The sequence below is a fragment of the Anolis sagrei genome, chromosome 3 (genome assembly GCF_037176765.1).
Source record: "Anolis sagrei isolate rAnoSag1 chromosome 3, rAnoSag1.mat, whole genome shotgun sequence".
Classification (NCBI taxonomy): Eukaryota; Metazoa; Chordata; class Lepidosauria; order Squamata; family Dactyloidae; genus Anolis; species Anolis sagrei.
This window is the reverse complement of record NC_090023.1, coordinates 190,653,745-190,669,944: the sequence shown is the minus strand read 5'-3', so window position 1 is coordinate 190,669,944 and position 16,200 is coordinate 190,653,745. Positions and strand designations below refer to the sequence as shown.

The 16,200-nt window shown below is 39.0% G+C and overlaps 1 protein-coding gene across 3 annotated transcripts in view; it reads left to right on the top strand.

Annotated features, from left to right (window-relative positions):
- The first annotated feature begins 343 nt into the window (after positions 1-343).
- Positions 344-16,200, top strand: part of LRRC27 (leucine rich repeat containing 27) — a 60,015-nt gene continuing 44,158 nt past the window's right edge. Inside the window, exons 1-5 of one of the 3 annotated variants that reach the window (XM_060768670.2) lie at positions 344-542; positions 2,963-3,245; positions 6,318-6,448; positions 7,941-7,999; positions 15,298-15,447. In XM_060768670.2, coding sequence (XP_060624653.2) covers positions 3,027-3,245; positions 6,318-6,448; positions 7,941-7,999; positions 15,298-15,447 — 559 coding nt within the window. In that variant the 5' untranslated portion in view covers positions 344-542; positions 2,963-3,026. The remainder of the gene's footprint in view (positions 543-2,962; positions 3,246-6,317; positions 6,449-7,940; positions 8,000-15,297; positions 15,448-16,200) is intronic. The other 2 variants (XM_060768668.2, XM_060768669.2) reach the window with 2 other exon arrangements.

Genomic DNA, 16,200 nt, shown 5'->3' with positions numbered 1-16,200 from the left:
CTGTGTGGAAGGGCCCTCAGATAACCCGCACACAGCCCTATATCCCAGAATATTGAAGCAGAAAATCCCTCAATATCTGCTTTTAACTGGATTATCTGAGTCCATACTCAGATAATGTGATATTCTGGGATATAGGGCTGTGTGGAAGGGCCCTCAGATAACCCAGTTCAAAGCAGATATTGTGGATTATCTGCCTTGATATTCTGGGTTATATGGCTGTGTGGAAGGGCCCTGGGAAACAATTCCCTCTTGAAATAAGGTGGGGGTGAGGGAAGGCAGGAGGGCAAAGAGGCAGGGCCTTCCTCCTCCTCCGCCTCCTCCCTTCCTGTCTGTCCCTCCAGAGGCGCTTACCGGCAGTTTGAATGCGTTGCCATGGCGACCCCGGCAGCTGCGGCCTGCGGCCTGTATTGTTGCCTTTTGGACACGACATAGAGGGAGCGGGAAAGGAAGGAAGGCAGGCAGTGGGAGGAGAGGTTTCACAGCTCAAGGGACGCGCCCGCCAGCGCACCTCACGCCCCTCCCAGCAGCCCGGACCTTAGCTGGTGAGAAAAGGACCTTGAGGAACCCCAAAGGAGAAAGGATACGGGAGGGGGGGGGGATTTGGGGCTGGGGGAAGGGATAAATAAGAGGGGAGCCCCACTGTGAGAAGTGAAGAGTGGGTGAGGAGAGAAACCTAGGTCTCAGAAGGGAACAGGAAATGAGAGGTCCCTTTCACAGAGCTGTATAAAATCCATGTGCTAATAATAATAATATATAATAATATACACAGTATAATGTATTATAATAATATACATAGTGTAGTCATGTAATATAATATAATTTATTGTATGTACATATAATATTATAATGTAATACAGTATAATCTATATAAATAAAAAGGAAATGTTCGTTTGTGGGATTAACATAACTCAGAAACCACTCGACAAATTGCCACGAAATTTGGACACTACGCCCCTAACAGACCAATGAGTGATCATCACTCATAAAATCTCCCCCAAAACAGTGGAAAGGACTTTAAAAAACCCCAAAAAGCTAAATGATGAAAAACTAAATGGCAATACAGAAAAAAAGGGAAGGAAAAGGAAGGAAGGGAAGAAAGAAAATAAGAGCGAAAGAGGGAGGGAAAGAAAGAAGATAGGAAGCGAAGGAAGGAAGGAAGGAAGGAAAGAGGTAGAGAAAGAAAAGAGGTAGAGAAAGAAGAAAGATGGGGAAAAAAGGGGGAGAAAGGAAAGAGGTAGAGAAGGAAGGAAGGAGAGAAGGGAAGGAAGGAAAGAAGGAGTGAAGGAAGGGAAAGAAGGATAGAAAGAGGGAGAGAAGAAAAGAGAAAGAAGGAAGGAAAGAGGTAGAGAAAGAAGGAAAGAGAAAGAAAAAAAGGGAGGGAAGGAAGGAAAGAAAGAAGAGAAAGAGGGAGGGAATGTTGGCCACAACAATGCGTGGCGGATACAGCTTTTACTACTACTAATAATACAATATTACAATTATATATTTTATATTACATGTAATATTACTAATAATATTACAAGATAATGATATAGTACAATATAGTAATATATAATACTGATATTGTACTATACTAGTAAAGGTAAAGGTTTTCCCCTGACATTAAGTCCAGTCATGTACGACTGGTGGTTGGTGCTCATCTCCATTTCTAAGCCAAAGAGCCGGCGTTGTCCGTAAACACCTCCAAGGTCATGTGGCCAGCATGACTGCATAGAGCGCCGTTACCTTCCCGCCGGAGCAGTACCTATTGATCTATTCACATTTGCATGTTTTCGAACTGCTAGGTTGGCAGAAGCTGGGGCTGACAGCGGAAGCTCACGCCGTTCCCCTGATTCGAACCTGTGACCTTTTGGTCAACAAGCTCAGCAGCTCAAATAGCCTAGCCCCAGTCAAAAATCTGGCCACAGCATTTTGAACCAGTTGAAGTTTCTAACACTTCTCAAGAGCCTTACAGTAGTTCAACTGGAATGTAATGTCTCACCATGGACAGATCTGACATCTCCAGGAATAAGTATATTTGAAAAACTAGCCTTAGCTCTAAATGCAGATCTGAATATCACCTAGGCAACTTGGTCCAGGGCTGAATGCACAACTGCACTGTGAACTTGTATTTTCAGTGGGAGTGTAACCCCCTCCAAAACAGATTGAATAACTGTTCATAAATCTGTTTTGAATGAACAAGAACACCCCTGTCCTAAATGCTTTCACTTGCTCACCCTTGTGGCACATTACTAACACAACAAGTGTTTTACATCAAGAACATCTTCCTTGAAATTACATGGAGCAGGATCTTCCAGAGGTATACGGCCCCTATATCTTCCCCCTTCCATGACCCCATGGAAAAAATTGCCCCCACATGGCCAACTGCACCTTTTGAAGGGCAAGATTGGTGCTTTCACTCCAGTTTTAACCTGTAGATAGTTCTTTATCTGCTCCTGATTTAGATGGTTTCAGCTTTACCATGGCATTGAACTTCCCAACAGTTTTGTATGTATTTTTGGACTCTCACCTGCGCTTTTTAAGTATGCTGTTTTTAAGGACATGATAATTCATGGATATGTTGAAATTAGCTTCAGGATAATTTTTTTCTTGTGATAACCTCTTATTAATTCTTCATAAACTTTTGTGAGAAAAACTAGCAACAGAAACAGCTATGAAGGAAGAGTTTAGTGTAAATCGATCTTATAGGTGAGAGAAATAGAGATGGGAGAGAAAAGTGGTTTTGTTGTTGCTAGAAACTTTTGTGACGAGATTCACCTTTTTTTTACTTTTGATGCACAGATTTGATGGAATTGAGATTATTGTCATCTCAATTGGAAAAGTCACTTCCATTAGTCTGCAGAAGGGCTTCGTGTGAACCCCAAATGCATTTAGTGTATTGGTTTGTCTTCATTATCTACCTGAAGTTTTGTATGTGATGCGTATTTTCCTGTTTTGTTAATAAACATTTGTTATTTTTCAGCTTGTTATTTACCTTCAGATGAAGAGTATAGATTCCTAATTTAATCCAAGTGGTTTCTCATCAAATGGAGGAAAAGAGGTCACCCACAGAAATTGAAGACGGAGGTGGTGATAACTTTCAGAATTTACCCAACAAAAGAAAAAGCCTTTCTGCTTCCAGTTCATCAAGATGCATCCACCAATCCCTTGAGAATCTTGTGTCTAATTCATCAGCCTCTTTGGATTTGAGTAGAAAAGATCTACAGCATCTAACTGAAGAGATATACAAGCTATTTAACCTTAAAGTAATTGTTTTATACATCCTTGCTTAAAATATTTAACCACTAAAAAGTAGGTGTATTATATGAAGATAAGAATAGAAAGTACAAATTAACCCTTTCAAGGCTTCAGAGTTAGATGTCTTTTTAAAAAATTCACATACCACTGGAGAATGTGAATGTGAAAAGTTGCAAACATTACCCCTAAATTTCTGCCATTTTCCATGTAAACTTATTTTCCATATGATAAAAAGTTAGAAAAGTGTTTCAACAAATCTATATATTGTTTACCTTTGTGGTGCTACTTTTTGCCCCTGCCAGTTTTAATGTATTGATACAGAAAAATGACCCATGCCATTTTGATCAAATGAGACACAATACTCCCTTTCCTGAACAGAAATTGGAAGACAATTATAATGTATAACCCTGTCATTTGAATTAACAACCTATTATATGCTAAGACAGCAACCACAGACATAGAAGACCTATCATAGGGAAGGTGGGAGTGCAGCCCATTGGCTGCATTTTTTTCCTCCAGAGTGCATGAGAATGATATCTAAGGGATGCAGGTGACATTTCTACCATGTTTGAAGCTCCCCTGGACATTCTGAGGTCAAAAGAAAAACTTGTGAAATGTTTCCAATTACCATTGTCTCGCAGTGTTCTCTTGGAACTCGGGCAGAATCAAAATATGTTCCCTAGAGAGGTTGGGGGAGAGGGCAGAAAAAATGTTTTACAAAGAAGCACGAGTGGTCCTCAAAGGTCTCCTCAAGGGTTAATGTGGCCTCCCCATCTTTCATAGTTGACAATAACTGGCATAGAGGTAGAGGGTAGCAAGTGCCTGGTCACCAGATCTTTTTCAACAATAACCAAGTAGAGCTTCTGATGTCACGAGAGACAGAGTTGGAAGGACTTGGTTTAGATAGCTAGACACAGTTAATTGCACAGCAACCAATGAAATCATTCAAGAATGCCCAGGGGCAGAGAAAGATGCAAATAACCATTGCTAAAACTCTGTAACCTGCTCTCTATAGAAAACATATACTGTATTTCTTCAGTTGTAAGATGCCATTGATTGTAAGGTGCAGCCTAATTTAAGTACCATCACCAGCAACAAAAATACATATATGTCTGTGATTCTAAGATGCACCCCATTGTTAGAGATGTTTATATATGGGGAAAAAGTTTGTCTTAGAATTGAAGAAATTACAGTTTTATGGAACCAGGTATTTTTTTGAGCAGGCAACCTAACCTGGTACATTACAGGAAGGTCAGTTTGCTAACAGTCTGGTAACAACACTGAACCCTTTTACTTCTGCATAGGACAGCAGAGATGAAAAACAGAAAGTGGTGCAGAAAGTTGGAAATGTACTGTATTTGCAAAGACCACTGCAGCATTCAAATGGCATGCTCTCCTAATTTGTAGGATGACACAAAGAATAGTTCTTCAATGCAAAACATTATCTTTGGCATATATTTTTTTCTTATTGTGGCCACAAATTGCTCCATGATAATAATGATGTAAAGTCACTCTCAAATTAGGGTTCATGCTTGTTTCTTCGAGCTCATTTGCACTGACTCCTTAGGTTGGTTTGGAACCAGTTTGGCAGAAACTGCTGTCGCTGTGCAGATGATTAGATTGTCATTTCTGGAACAGGTTTGAAGCCAGGATGGTGATTATATTAACCATGGAAAGTGACTTTGAACCACTTCCAGAATCCGTATTATCCACAGCTTGACTGCCATGGAGTCTAGGTGGAATGTGCAATTGTGCTCTGGAGACATAGTAAATGAAAAAGGAAGCAGAAAGTGACAGCAGTGGAGGTATTCAATTACCTATCCCAGGGGGTTGATTACCTGTCCAGGGGGTCAGTTAATGGCCTTCTGCCCAGCCATCCTGTTTGTCTAAATTTTACAATGTGTGTTAGCGCACAGGGGGTGTCTACAACGTGGTACATATTCTATGAAGCCAATCCTACTGTGCAGTGTGATTTACCTTGTGGACACACTGCAGCACATTCAGGGGCTTATTTTGGGCTTTTTTTATTTGACTTGATGCACTTTACACTCCTTAGTACACATTTTGGTAGTGTGTATTGTGTAACCTAATTTATTTATTTATTTATTTATTTGCTTTGCTTATATACCGCTGTATCTCAAGCCCGAAGGCGACTCACACTCAACCTAACCACTGTTGTTCGAAGCTAGTTAGCTTCAAAGTGCATTATATGGTCAGAATTGATAAATCCTTAATCTTTTGGGTTCCAGAGATGTTTCAAAATGAAAACAACAATAATAGCTGTTTTTGAGATACTAAAATATTATTTCTTACACTGTTGGCAGCAAAGGAAGTCTGGTCAAAGCAGTTGCTCAAAACGAGTCCATCTCATGTGAACATACATTTTCTAACCTTGGGTTTGAGTACTGTAGAAAAAAAAAATATTGAGCGCAAGCAATTATCTTGCTGTTCCTTCCTACTCTATGATTACTTTGGACACTGAGCATTTCTGTACTGTGGAGTTTTCATTGGAGTCATAAAATATCCCATGATTGACAAAAACATGCTGTTAAGTTGACTTAAATGTATAATTTTTATTTCATTAGTCTTATATTTATTTATTTATGTGTTTATTTACAGTTTTTATATGCTTTTCTCACTTCTGGTGGAGACTCAAAGCCGTTTCCAGCATAGTCATGTCAAAATTTAATGCCAACATATATGTAAAAAACCAAAACATAAGATCAAATAATAACATATAACTGTGAATTAAACTACTAAAACCACATTAAACCATAAAACATAAGCAGCATTTAGACATTAAGACACAGAATTAAAACATATTAATATAGAATTAAAAACATATTTATATTATTAAAACGTTACTAAATGGGCATGGTGACTATGATCACATCCTAGGATCCCCTCAACCTAGCAGAAATATCCTTTGCAATAAAAAAAATGAGTTAGTTCAATCTCAGGTCAATGTTTACATATTGTAAGTATTTCTCAGGAAATCATGATTCATGTATGTCAAGCAAACAACCAACACAATGTATTCATAAATGTATGTGTGTGTGTGTTTGTGTGTTTTGTCTTAGCATTTGCATCTGGAAGGAAATGCACTGTCTGTAATTCCTGAAGATTTATTTCATCAATTGCCAAATCTTGTTTGGCTGGACCTGCGGTATAACAAAATTAAGGAGCTTCCTCCTGGAATTGGATGCCACAAGTAAGTATTCTGTTACATTGCTTGCTTAACAATTCTAATCATTATGTTTGTTGAGCAATGCATAATCATTATGAAATTATGTATTATTAAAATTTGCTGCAATTGACCTCAGAAAGTGCAGTATACCACACTTGGCTGAGAGACAACCTACACATTACATTATTCATGCTTCGTTGAAAAAGAAATGTACTTAGGCAGATCTTTTAAAGAAAGAACAATCATGAGTGCCCAATCTAGAACCCACCCATTCTCTCATCTGGAGCGTGCATGGGACTTGCCTACTTTTCCTGAATAAGCCTTATTGATATGAAGCCCTGTTTGCTATCTGGACATGGCACGACCAGATCTGAGATTTGACAGTCTTTGAGTTCTTATGTATACTAGAGGCCATCACAAGATTTGTCTCCTCTGTTACTGTGGACCATGGCAGAAGTCTTTGTCCTTATGAATTCAAAAGCTTCCTTTAATAGTTGGGCAAGCTCTTATTTTTCAGGCTGAAATGGTAGATTGGAGTCACACTGGGGAAGAAGAGGCTCCAGGAAGGAAAATACAGAAAGCTTAATTCTCATGGATCATGTCCTTCTTGCCTTCTTGTGTTACAGTTAGACCTTCCTAAGTTATCCTTTCCTCACAAGTTCACATACAAATGTGAACAAGTAATCAATGTTTAATTTGGTATTTAGGTTATTGCACAACCTACCCCTGCAAGTAGGTTGTACAATTATACAGATAGAGGCATGATCGTTTGGCTTATACTCTCTCTATATATACACTGTAAAAAGTAAAGTAAAGTTTTCCCCTTGACATTAAAGCTAGCTGTGCCCAACTGGGGGGGGGGGGGGTGCTCATCTCCATTTCTAAGCCGAAGATCCAGTGTTGTTCGTAGACACCTCCAAGGTCATGTGGCCAGCATGACTGCCTGGAGTGCCATTACCTTCCCATAGAAGTGGTGCCTATTAATCTACTCACATTTGCATGTTTTTGAACGGCTAGGATGGCAGACGCTGGGGCTAACAGTGGGAACTCACCCCGCTCCCTGGGTATGAACTGCCAACCTTTCAGTCAGCAAGTTCAGCAGCTCAGCGGTTTAACCCACTGCGTCACCAGGGGCTCGTATACACTAGTTATTGTTAAATAATAATAGTGACAGAAGCATTTTGGAGACTCTCACCTAAGCACTTAATATTGTTTGACAGATGAAACAATTAAATAAATTTTCCGGTTTGTCACCTAATGCAATTTAAACATTTTATAATGTCATTATCTCCACCTATTTCTGATAGTTCAGAATTCTGTGACCAAATGTTTGATAAACATGAAGTTTCTCATTTATTTATTGTTAGTGTATCATAAATTATATGACTTTTGGGATCTAGTTGATATTTCTGTTTCTTTGAAATACTATTCCTACAGCAAGAATATGCATTACAGAATGCTTATTTAAGATTTATTTTATATTTACATGTTTGTTATCTCACTTTTTGTTTCAAAGGCAGTTGAAAACTCTGCTGTTAGAAGGAAATCCTATTAAAAGACTCCCTGTTGAGCTTGGTAAGTACTTTTCACCTCACAATAAATGCTTAAGGAAATGTGGCAGTTTTAATAACTAACTTCATTGTGATTGGTCTCTTGAATAATAAACAGGCCCAATGTAGCATGGTCACAGTTTAATTCACATATAATGGTGACAAGTTAAAAGATTGTGACTTTCAGGAGAAGAATGTTCTTTGATGTTGTATTCTTTAAGACTTTTTAGAGGTTACCAGGATACATATTCTCTCTTTCTTTCATATCATGCTCTCTAATTCAGATTAATAGTAGAAGATGTTGGAGCTCTCCTCCTTTCTTACCCATAGAAAAAAATGACAGTGACCTGAAAATATAACGCCATAGCATCAGGGGAACCTGCACAAATTACCTGTAAGAATTAGGTATCCCCGAAGAAGGCTGAATCAGTAGATTTTTTTATTTTGTTTCTTTTTTAACAAATAGTACTCTAGTGGTTACGATTACAAGTTTTTTATTATGAAACAGATAAAGCATCTTAAGACGAAAAAAGAGATAAAAAAAAGTATTATGAACTTAGCAAGTTTATTCTTCACTCAGCCCATTGGAACAACAGCAAGGAATCCCCCACAATCAATCTGCAGTATCTATCAGGTATCGATGTGCAGTAGAGTTTGACATTTGGCCAGATTACCAGAGTTTATATAATAGACTCATTTCATTCATCACTTTTTTTTACTTAAGTGTCTTATTACCCAGGTTCATTAAAATTGAATAAATCTTGCATCATTTAATTAGCCAAATCACAACGTTTTATTGGGTTAGCCCATGCCTCTGCTGCAAATGCATTGTGTAACTGTGCTAACTTGCCAGGATCTAGCACACATTTTTGCTAGTTACTTTTACTATCTGTCTTATATCAGGTTCACAGCTATCTGGTTTTACCACATACTCCAACTTGTTTATGCACAGGGGTGTTATGAGGATAAATCTACTACAAGAGGGTTACGTCTATTCCCTAGAAAGAAGCGTTGCATAAAGTCTAGTTAATAAAAACAATGTATTGTATTTTTGGACAAAGCCCTCTTCTCCTAAAATGTAGTTTACACAAAATGAAGACATTGTTAGGTTCTGTCATAGTTTCAATAGATTGAACAAAATGGATCAGAGAATTCATGTCACTGGAGCATTTTAATGTGGATGAGTTTAACCAATACAGACAGTACCTGAGTTACGAACAAGATTGGTTCTGTAGATTTGTCAAGGTAAATTTGTTTGTTAGTCGGAACAAATACATTTTAAAGTATAACTCCACCCAAAGATAGATAGATAGATAGATAGATAGATAGATAGATAGATAGATAGATAGACAGATAGATAGATAGAAAAAGCTTTGGATAGGTTAGGGAAGGGTTAACATCCCTGTGTTTGTTTTGTGCCCCTGTTCAGAAGATTTCACCTCACCATGTCATTGTGATGATTGGGTTTTGAAAAAATTGGCTTGTTGTGGAAACAAGGATTGGCGATAAAGCTTCACCTTTTTCCCATGATAGCTCTTTCAGGGGTGAATTTCCCTTCCGAGGGGTAGATTTCTCTCACTTCCTGTTGTCTCACTCCATTCTTAGCTATGAGTTATTTGTAAGTTGGACACTAGGACCAAACACCATCAAAGAGCCAAAAATCCTTGAGGCCAATATACTGGACACCTCCAAACCACAAAGATCAGGGGCCCTTATGTTTAGGACTTCTTGACATAGGGAACCTGATATCTAGCTCCATCATTGGGACAGCAAACCTCTTCCAAGAGCATGGAGATATTATACCAAAACTAGCTGGGATTTCTGTAATTTGTAGGCCAAAATACCCGAGGACCCATAGGTTGAGAACCTCTGCTGTAAAGAGACACCTCCCTTTAAGCAGGGCATCAATCTGTCTTGGCTGATTAATCATCCAGGACACCTGGAGCCCAGCTAAGAGGTTGATAACTCTCACTGCTCCAAACATATCCTGATCATATCCTTGAGATCTAACAACCTGAAAAGAATCCAGAGCAACTGAACGAGTGGTTGTCAAGGTTACATCAGCTTGACCTTCCCCAAGTCTAGGCAGATCTCAGTGACTTTATCTGCAATAAACAGAGCAAATTATTCATGGTGAGACTGTCAGAGCAGGCCTCCCTGGTCTATTCTATAGAGATGTGATGTTGGCAAATAAATTGTGCTTCCTCTTCTTTCTCTTAACCTTCTACTTTTTTTGTAATTATTTGATAATATAGTTCATTCAATATAGACTCTCCTCAGCCTAAGTATGTCATTCATTATCCCAATACATATTTATAATGCTTGTAATGTATAAACTTAATCCATTATTCATTATGAAACACTTTATATTTTTGCTCTGCAAGAGTCATGGATATTTTGTGTAAAGAAATCTATGAATATTTCATGCTTTTACATTAGAGGTCCTTTCACTAAGAGAACTATAGTACATAGCAGCTTTGCATTTTCCAAAGAAAGTGTTGCTTAATATCTGTGAGTATATATGGGGAGATTTTCACATTATACAAAGAGGGCTCATGAAAATGGGTGAGTGGAGCCTAGGAAAAAAAGGGCAAAGGAGGTACTAAAGAGAATAAACAGCAGTCATTATTGCATTTAATTGTGGGTAATTTTGAATCCCGCAAATGTGAAAAAGTTACATGTCTTCCAGGACTTTTTTTTTTTTTTTTGCAGAAATAACTTATGTGCAAATATACTTCGTGATACAATTCTGCATAAAGCACAGGCTCATGCAGAATATTAAATTCTGTATTTTTGAAAAGTAGAGAAAGAGAAAAGAAGTGACTGAGAAAGAGTTGTTTAGTCAAGCTTGAATTGACTTTTTAAAATCACATTTTGAAGGAAGTGTTAAAAATCTATTATTATTGACTGCTTTTAGGAGCTTGACAGTCTTCCTATGGTTCTCAAATTTTAGCTATGTTTACCTTAACTACATAAATGTTTTGTACAAAAAACATTTTTACTCAAAATAAAGTTTATATAAAATATTTTTTTAAGTTTAAAAAACTATTTTTATTGAGAATCAGTGCAACCAAACAGCCTATTTTTTAAAAAAAAACTGCCTGCAAATACAGGTCTTATTTTTATTTATCGAAATACTAAATATTATAGTTGCTAGAAAAGAAAATTGTAAATAAAACAATGGGTGTTCATTTTTTTGAGCCAATGTAACAATGCTTGCAGGTTGTCCCCACATCCTCACCCAGTCTTGAAAATAACATTTGCAGTCTTTTTCTCAATAAAATCGTGAAGTAGTATTGATTTTGTGGAATTGCATACAAAGTTGAATACAGCTGAGATCTCTCGCATTTTGCTATTGGTATAGAAAACTCCCATCTAATCCAAAGAGAGACAATTGAGGAACTAGAAGGATAGTATGGGCTGTAGCTGCCTAATCACTAAAGTAGCAAGACTTACTGAAAGACTTTAAGGAGTCTTACAAACATGGGAACCATTATATCACATTCTAGCAATAACCACGCAAGTTTCTGGCGTTGGGGCAGCATGATTAGTTCATGTGGCCTTTTTCTCAGACCTCTGTGGACTCTTTGCTTGGCAAGTAAGCAGTTAGTACTACAATGTCATCATGTTCCTGTGTTTACTTGGGGTATAAGCAGAGAGCTTAAAATTAGACCATCTAAATCTAAACTGAAAAGGATATATTTATTAAGGAAAATAATGTCTACTAGAAAGGTGGGGCCACTGACTACAATTACATGACTAAGAGAAACCGCTTTGAGTCGCCTGAGGGCTGAGAAAAGCGGTATATAAATGAAGTAACTAAATAAATAAATAAATAAATAAAATGCAGAAAGAGAAGGAGTGAGAGAAATTCATTCTAGAGGACATCCATCTGTCAAAACTGATTGAAATAGAAAAGAGAAGTCAAAGAGGATACACTGTCGGGAATGGACATTTTATCCCTGGCTGATCCGGAGAATCAAACTCCGGATCATGTCAAGATGATGAGATGATCAGCCCCCGAGTCACTAAGGAGGGAGAAAACAGTCCTGACTATTCAGTAGTGCCAAACCCAGTTTTCACTGATAGACAGCCACCCATACTACCCCCCTCTTGTTCTCATTATAGCGTTGGCCACTGGGCTCAATTGCTCATTACTTGGAGTAACATCAGCTGAGATACCAGGGCAATATGGGAGATGGGAAAGGAGGAATCACACGCTCCTTCCCCTGCCTTCTCCGATTGCCTTGTGCTCCAGCTGACATCACTCCAAGCGATGAGCGATTGACACCAACCAGTCTGTGCCTATTAGTAATTGTTACAACAAAAATGGAAGGGGGTTAAGTGCCATCCCATGTCCCTAGGACTCTTAAAAGCCTAAAGAATATGGGATGACCATGTAAACAATTGTGGCTGATTCTGTCACAGAGCTGACCAAACAGTTTACATGGGCCCAAAGCTGCAGTTTGTTCCAGATTCTCAGAGAAACTCTAAAGCAACCTGTGACTTTTGCTATGCAGTTTAAGGTTGCATTAACCCAAATCAATTCTATACAACATGTAGCTGCCAAGGAGCCCATGGAGTAAAGTATCTATGTATCTGTGCCCTAGGAAGTCTTAACTAGTTTCTCTAGTTCTGGTTCCCTTAGGAGGCAAAAGTTTTTGACCCTATTTGCAGAAGCTATTGAACTGTGTCTGAAGAGTTTGTTTCCTGTTCCTTGTTTGTTAAGGCGGTAACAACACAGAGTCCGAGTTTGATTGTAATGGAATTCTTTATTTCCTTTTTCATTTGTTGTGAATTTAGCTGCCCTGTCTGGCAGGAGAAGCCAGGTGAATACCTTCTTGGTAATTCTGGCATTTTATTGTGTCTGAACATCTTGTTTTGTGGAGACATCTTAACTACATTAAGTCTTTAAGAATATTATATTTCACCTGCTATGTGCCTGCAATGAAAAACGGTCTCCGTGTTTTCTGGTAATACTAAAGTAGGCCATTTCATTAGCTCTCAGGATGTAAACATGTCTGATACCAAAATGTCTCAAAACAACCCCAAAGATTATGTGAAGGTGTCTTCAGAAGCATTTTAATTACCACAAATTGGCGAAATTCAAAGCGGTTCTCCCATCTACAACCAAACACAATGAAATGTTTTTCCAAAAGCATAGACCTGTCTGTGTCAGCTTTGACTTTTGTCTTGTGATTACTGGACAAGTATGTTTTTTCTGTGTGTATATATATTTTTCAGAATGGTTAAACTACAGTTCTTGGATGTGAATGTATGGCTCCTAGGTCAGTGTTTCTTAACCTCGGGGTCGGTACCCCTGGGGAGTCACAAGGTGGTGTCAGAGGGGTCACCAAAGACCATCAGTAAACTCAGTATTTTTTGTTGATCATGGGGATTCTGTGTAGGAAGTTTGGTCCAATGCTATCGTCGGTGGAATTCAAAGGAATGCTCTCTGGTTGTAGATGAACTAAAAATCTCAGCAAGTACAACTCCCAAATGTCAAGGTCTATTTTCCCCCAACTCCTCCAGATTTGGGCATATTGAGGATTCGTGCCAAGTTTGGTCCTGATCAATTATTGTTTGAGTCCACAGTGCTCTCTGGATGTAGGTGAACCACAGCTCCCAAACTCAAGGTCAATGCCCATCAAACCCTTCCAGTATTTTCTGTTGGTCATTGGAGTTCTGTGTACCATTGGTGGAGTTCAGAATGCTCTTTGATTTTAGGTTAACTATAAATCCCAACAATTACAGCTCCCAAATGACAACAGCAATCCCTCCCAATCCCACCAGTATTCAAATTTGGGTATTTTGGGTAGTTGTGCCAAATTTGGTCCAGTGAATGAAAATACATCCTGCATATAGAATCATAGAATCAAAGAGTTGGAAAAGACCTCATGGGCCATCCAGTCCAACCCCCTGCCAAGAAGCAGGAATATTGCATTCAAATCACCCCTGACAGATGGCTATCCAGCCCCTGTTTAAAAGCTTCCAAAGAAGGAGCCTCCACCACACTCCGGGGCAGAGAGTTCCACTGCTGAACGGCTCTCACAGTCAGGAAGTTCTTCCTCATGTTCAGATGGAATCTCCTTTCTTGTAGTTTGAAGCCATTGTTCCACGTCCTAGTCTCCAAGGAAGCAGAAAACAAGCTTGCTCCCTCCTCCCTGTGGCTTCCTCTCACATATTTATACAAGGCTATCATATCTCTTCTCAGCCTTCTCTTCTTCAGGCTAAACATGCCCAGCTCCTTAAGCCGTTCCTCATAGGGCTTGTTCTCCAGACCCTTGATCATTTTAGTCGCCCTCCTCTGGACACATTCCTTACCTTACCTTACCTTACCTTACTTATATACCGCTGTTCTCAACCCGAAGGCGACATTCCAGCTTGTCGATATCTCTCTTGAATTGTGGTGCCCAGAATTGGACACAATATTCCAGGGGTGGTCTAACCAGAGCAGAATAGAGGGGTAGCATTACTTCCCTAGATCTAGACACTATGCTCCTATTAATGCAGGCCAGATACTTATTTACATTACGATTCATAACAGTAGCAAAATCACAGTTATGAAATACCAATGAAAATAATTTTATGGTTGGGGTCACCACAACATGAGAAACTGCATTAAGGGGTCACGGCTTTGGGAATGTAGAGAACCTCTGTCCTAGGCCATGTGTGTCAAACTCAAGGCCCATGGGTTGAATCCTGTCTATCACATTTTATGTGGCCCGCATGGCTTTCAGTGTAACATAGTTACATGTATATAGTTTTACAATTACAAATACCCCTTTGAAGGCAACCATAAGGCTGGTGTGGCTCTCAGTGAAAATTAGTTTGACACTATGTCCTAGGCAATCAAGAAGGAGGCCCTCCAAGGTTTATCTTGGCCTTCCTCCTTTCTGTTCTTCCTCCCAGACACATGCTAAGATTTAAATATTGGGTAGGCAAAGGCAGTATAGCCTGGGAAGAAAATGAACCATAGTTCAGCATTAGTAAGAGAAACACAGGCAACTTGGTAGGGAATTCCCACATTATTATACTGTATCTCTGGTTGTTATGAAAAGCAGCAAGCCAAGAAGATAGTGGAGAAGTTCAGCTGTGGCTAGAAAAAGACATACAGGGGAAAAATGGGATAGAAAGAAATAAAGCTATGAAGAATTAATTATGCGCAGTGTGGGAGAGGAAAGTTATGTCAGGGGATTGCTGATATTCATCTTTAAGGCTTAGGAAGTTTGACTATCATGCGGTGTTTCCAAGTAGTTGATATCTGAGCCACAGTTGTATTACTTCCCAAAAAAATAAATATTTTCCTCCACTTTTGGACAGGTAACTTGGCATCACTTACAGCCTTGAACCTCAGGCACTGTCCTCTTGAGTTTCCACCACCTGAAGTGATACAGAAGGGTCTGCCCGTTATTTTATCCTTCCTTCAGAAATTCAGCAATGAAAATGACAGTGCAGAACGATTTCTACAAGGTACTGTCATTTAATACACTTAAAAAAAAAAGAAAATGATTTACCTAACAGAGTAGGTGAAATGTAAGAAATCTGCATATAATTCAGGTTTAATGCATAAACTATGTGCAGAATAAACAATATTCTTAATTATTATTTTAATTTTATGCTTCAAGGTTGAAAGCATTAATTGTGGTCTGGTTCAAAAAAATTATTGAAGTGGCCAGGTTTGTTTTATGCCTAAATGCATATTTTTTATCTCAGGTAAACTAGATCCATAGAATGAATGGAATTATACTGACTAATAAGGTTCCTATTGACTCATTAGGCCTACTGTATTTAGAACTGGCATTTGTATTTAGGCCTTAGTATGTAAGAACTGGGAGAGGGATCAGTCTAGTGGTCCAGTTGACTAACTAGTTTTGGATGGGAAGTGTGATTATTTAGTGATACCTCAACCTAATATACAAACTTTGAAAGATATGAGCCGTCGCTCAGCCCATTTATTGCTTTGAGATGCAAGCAGCGATTCAGTTTACAAGCCATGCACCTGGTGGAGGAGGAGGCTCTGTGCCCCAGCGAAGGCCATGAAAACACCCTGAGCTAGTGTTACCTCTTGCACTAGCGCTGCCTCTCAAGCTAGTGTTCCCTCTTGCAAGGCATGGGCCAGTTCTCATGAAAGCTAGCGCTAGTGAGAGAGTACCCACCATCTTAAGCAGGGCCTCCTCTTCCACTAGGTGCACAGCTCGCCCCAGGCCCAGTGCAGGGCCTTCT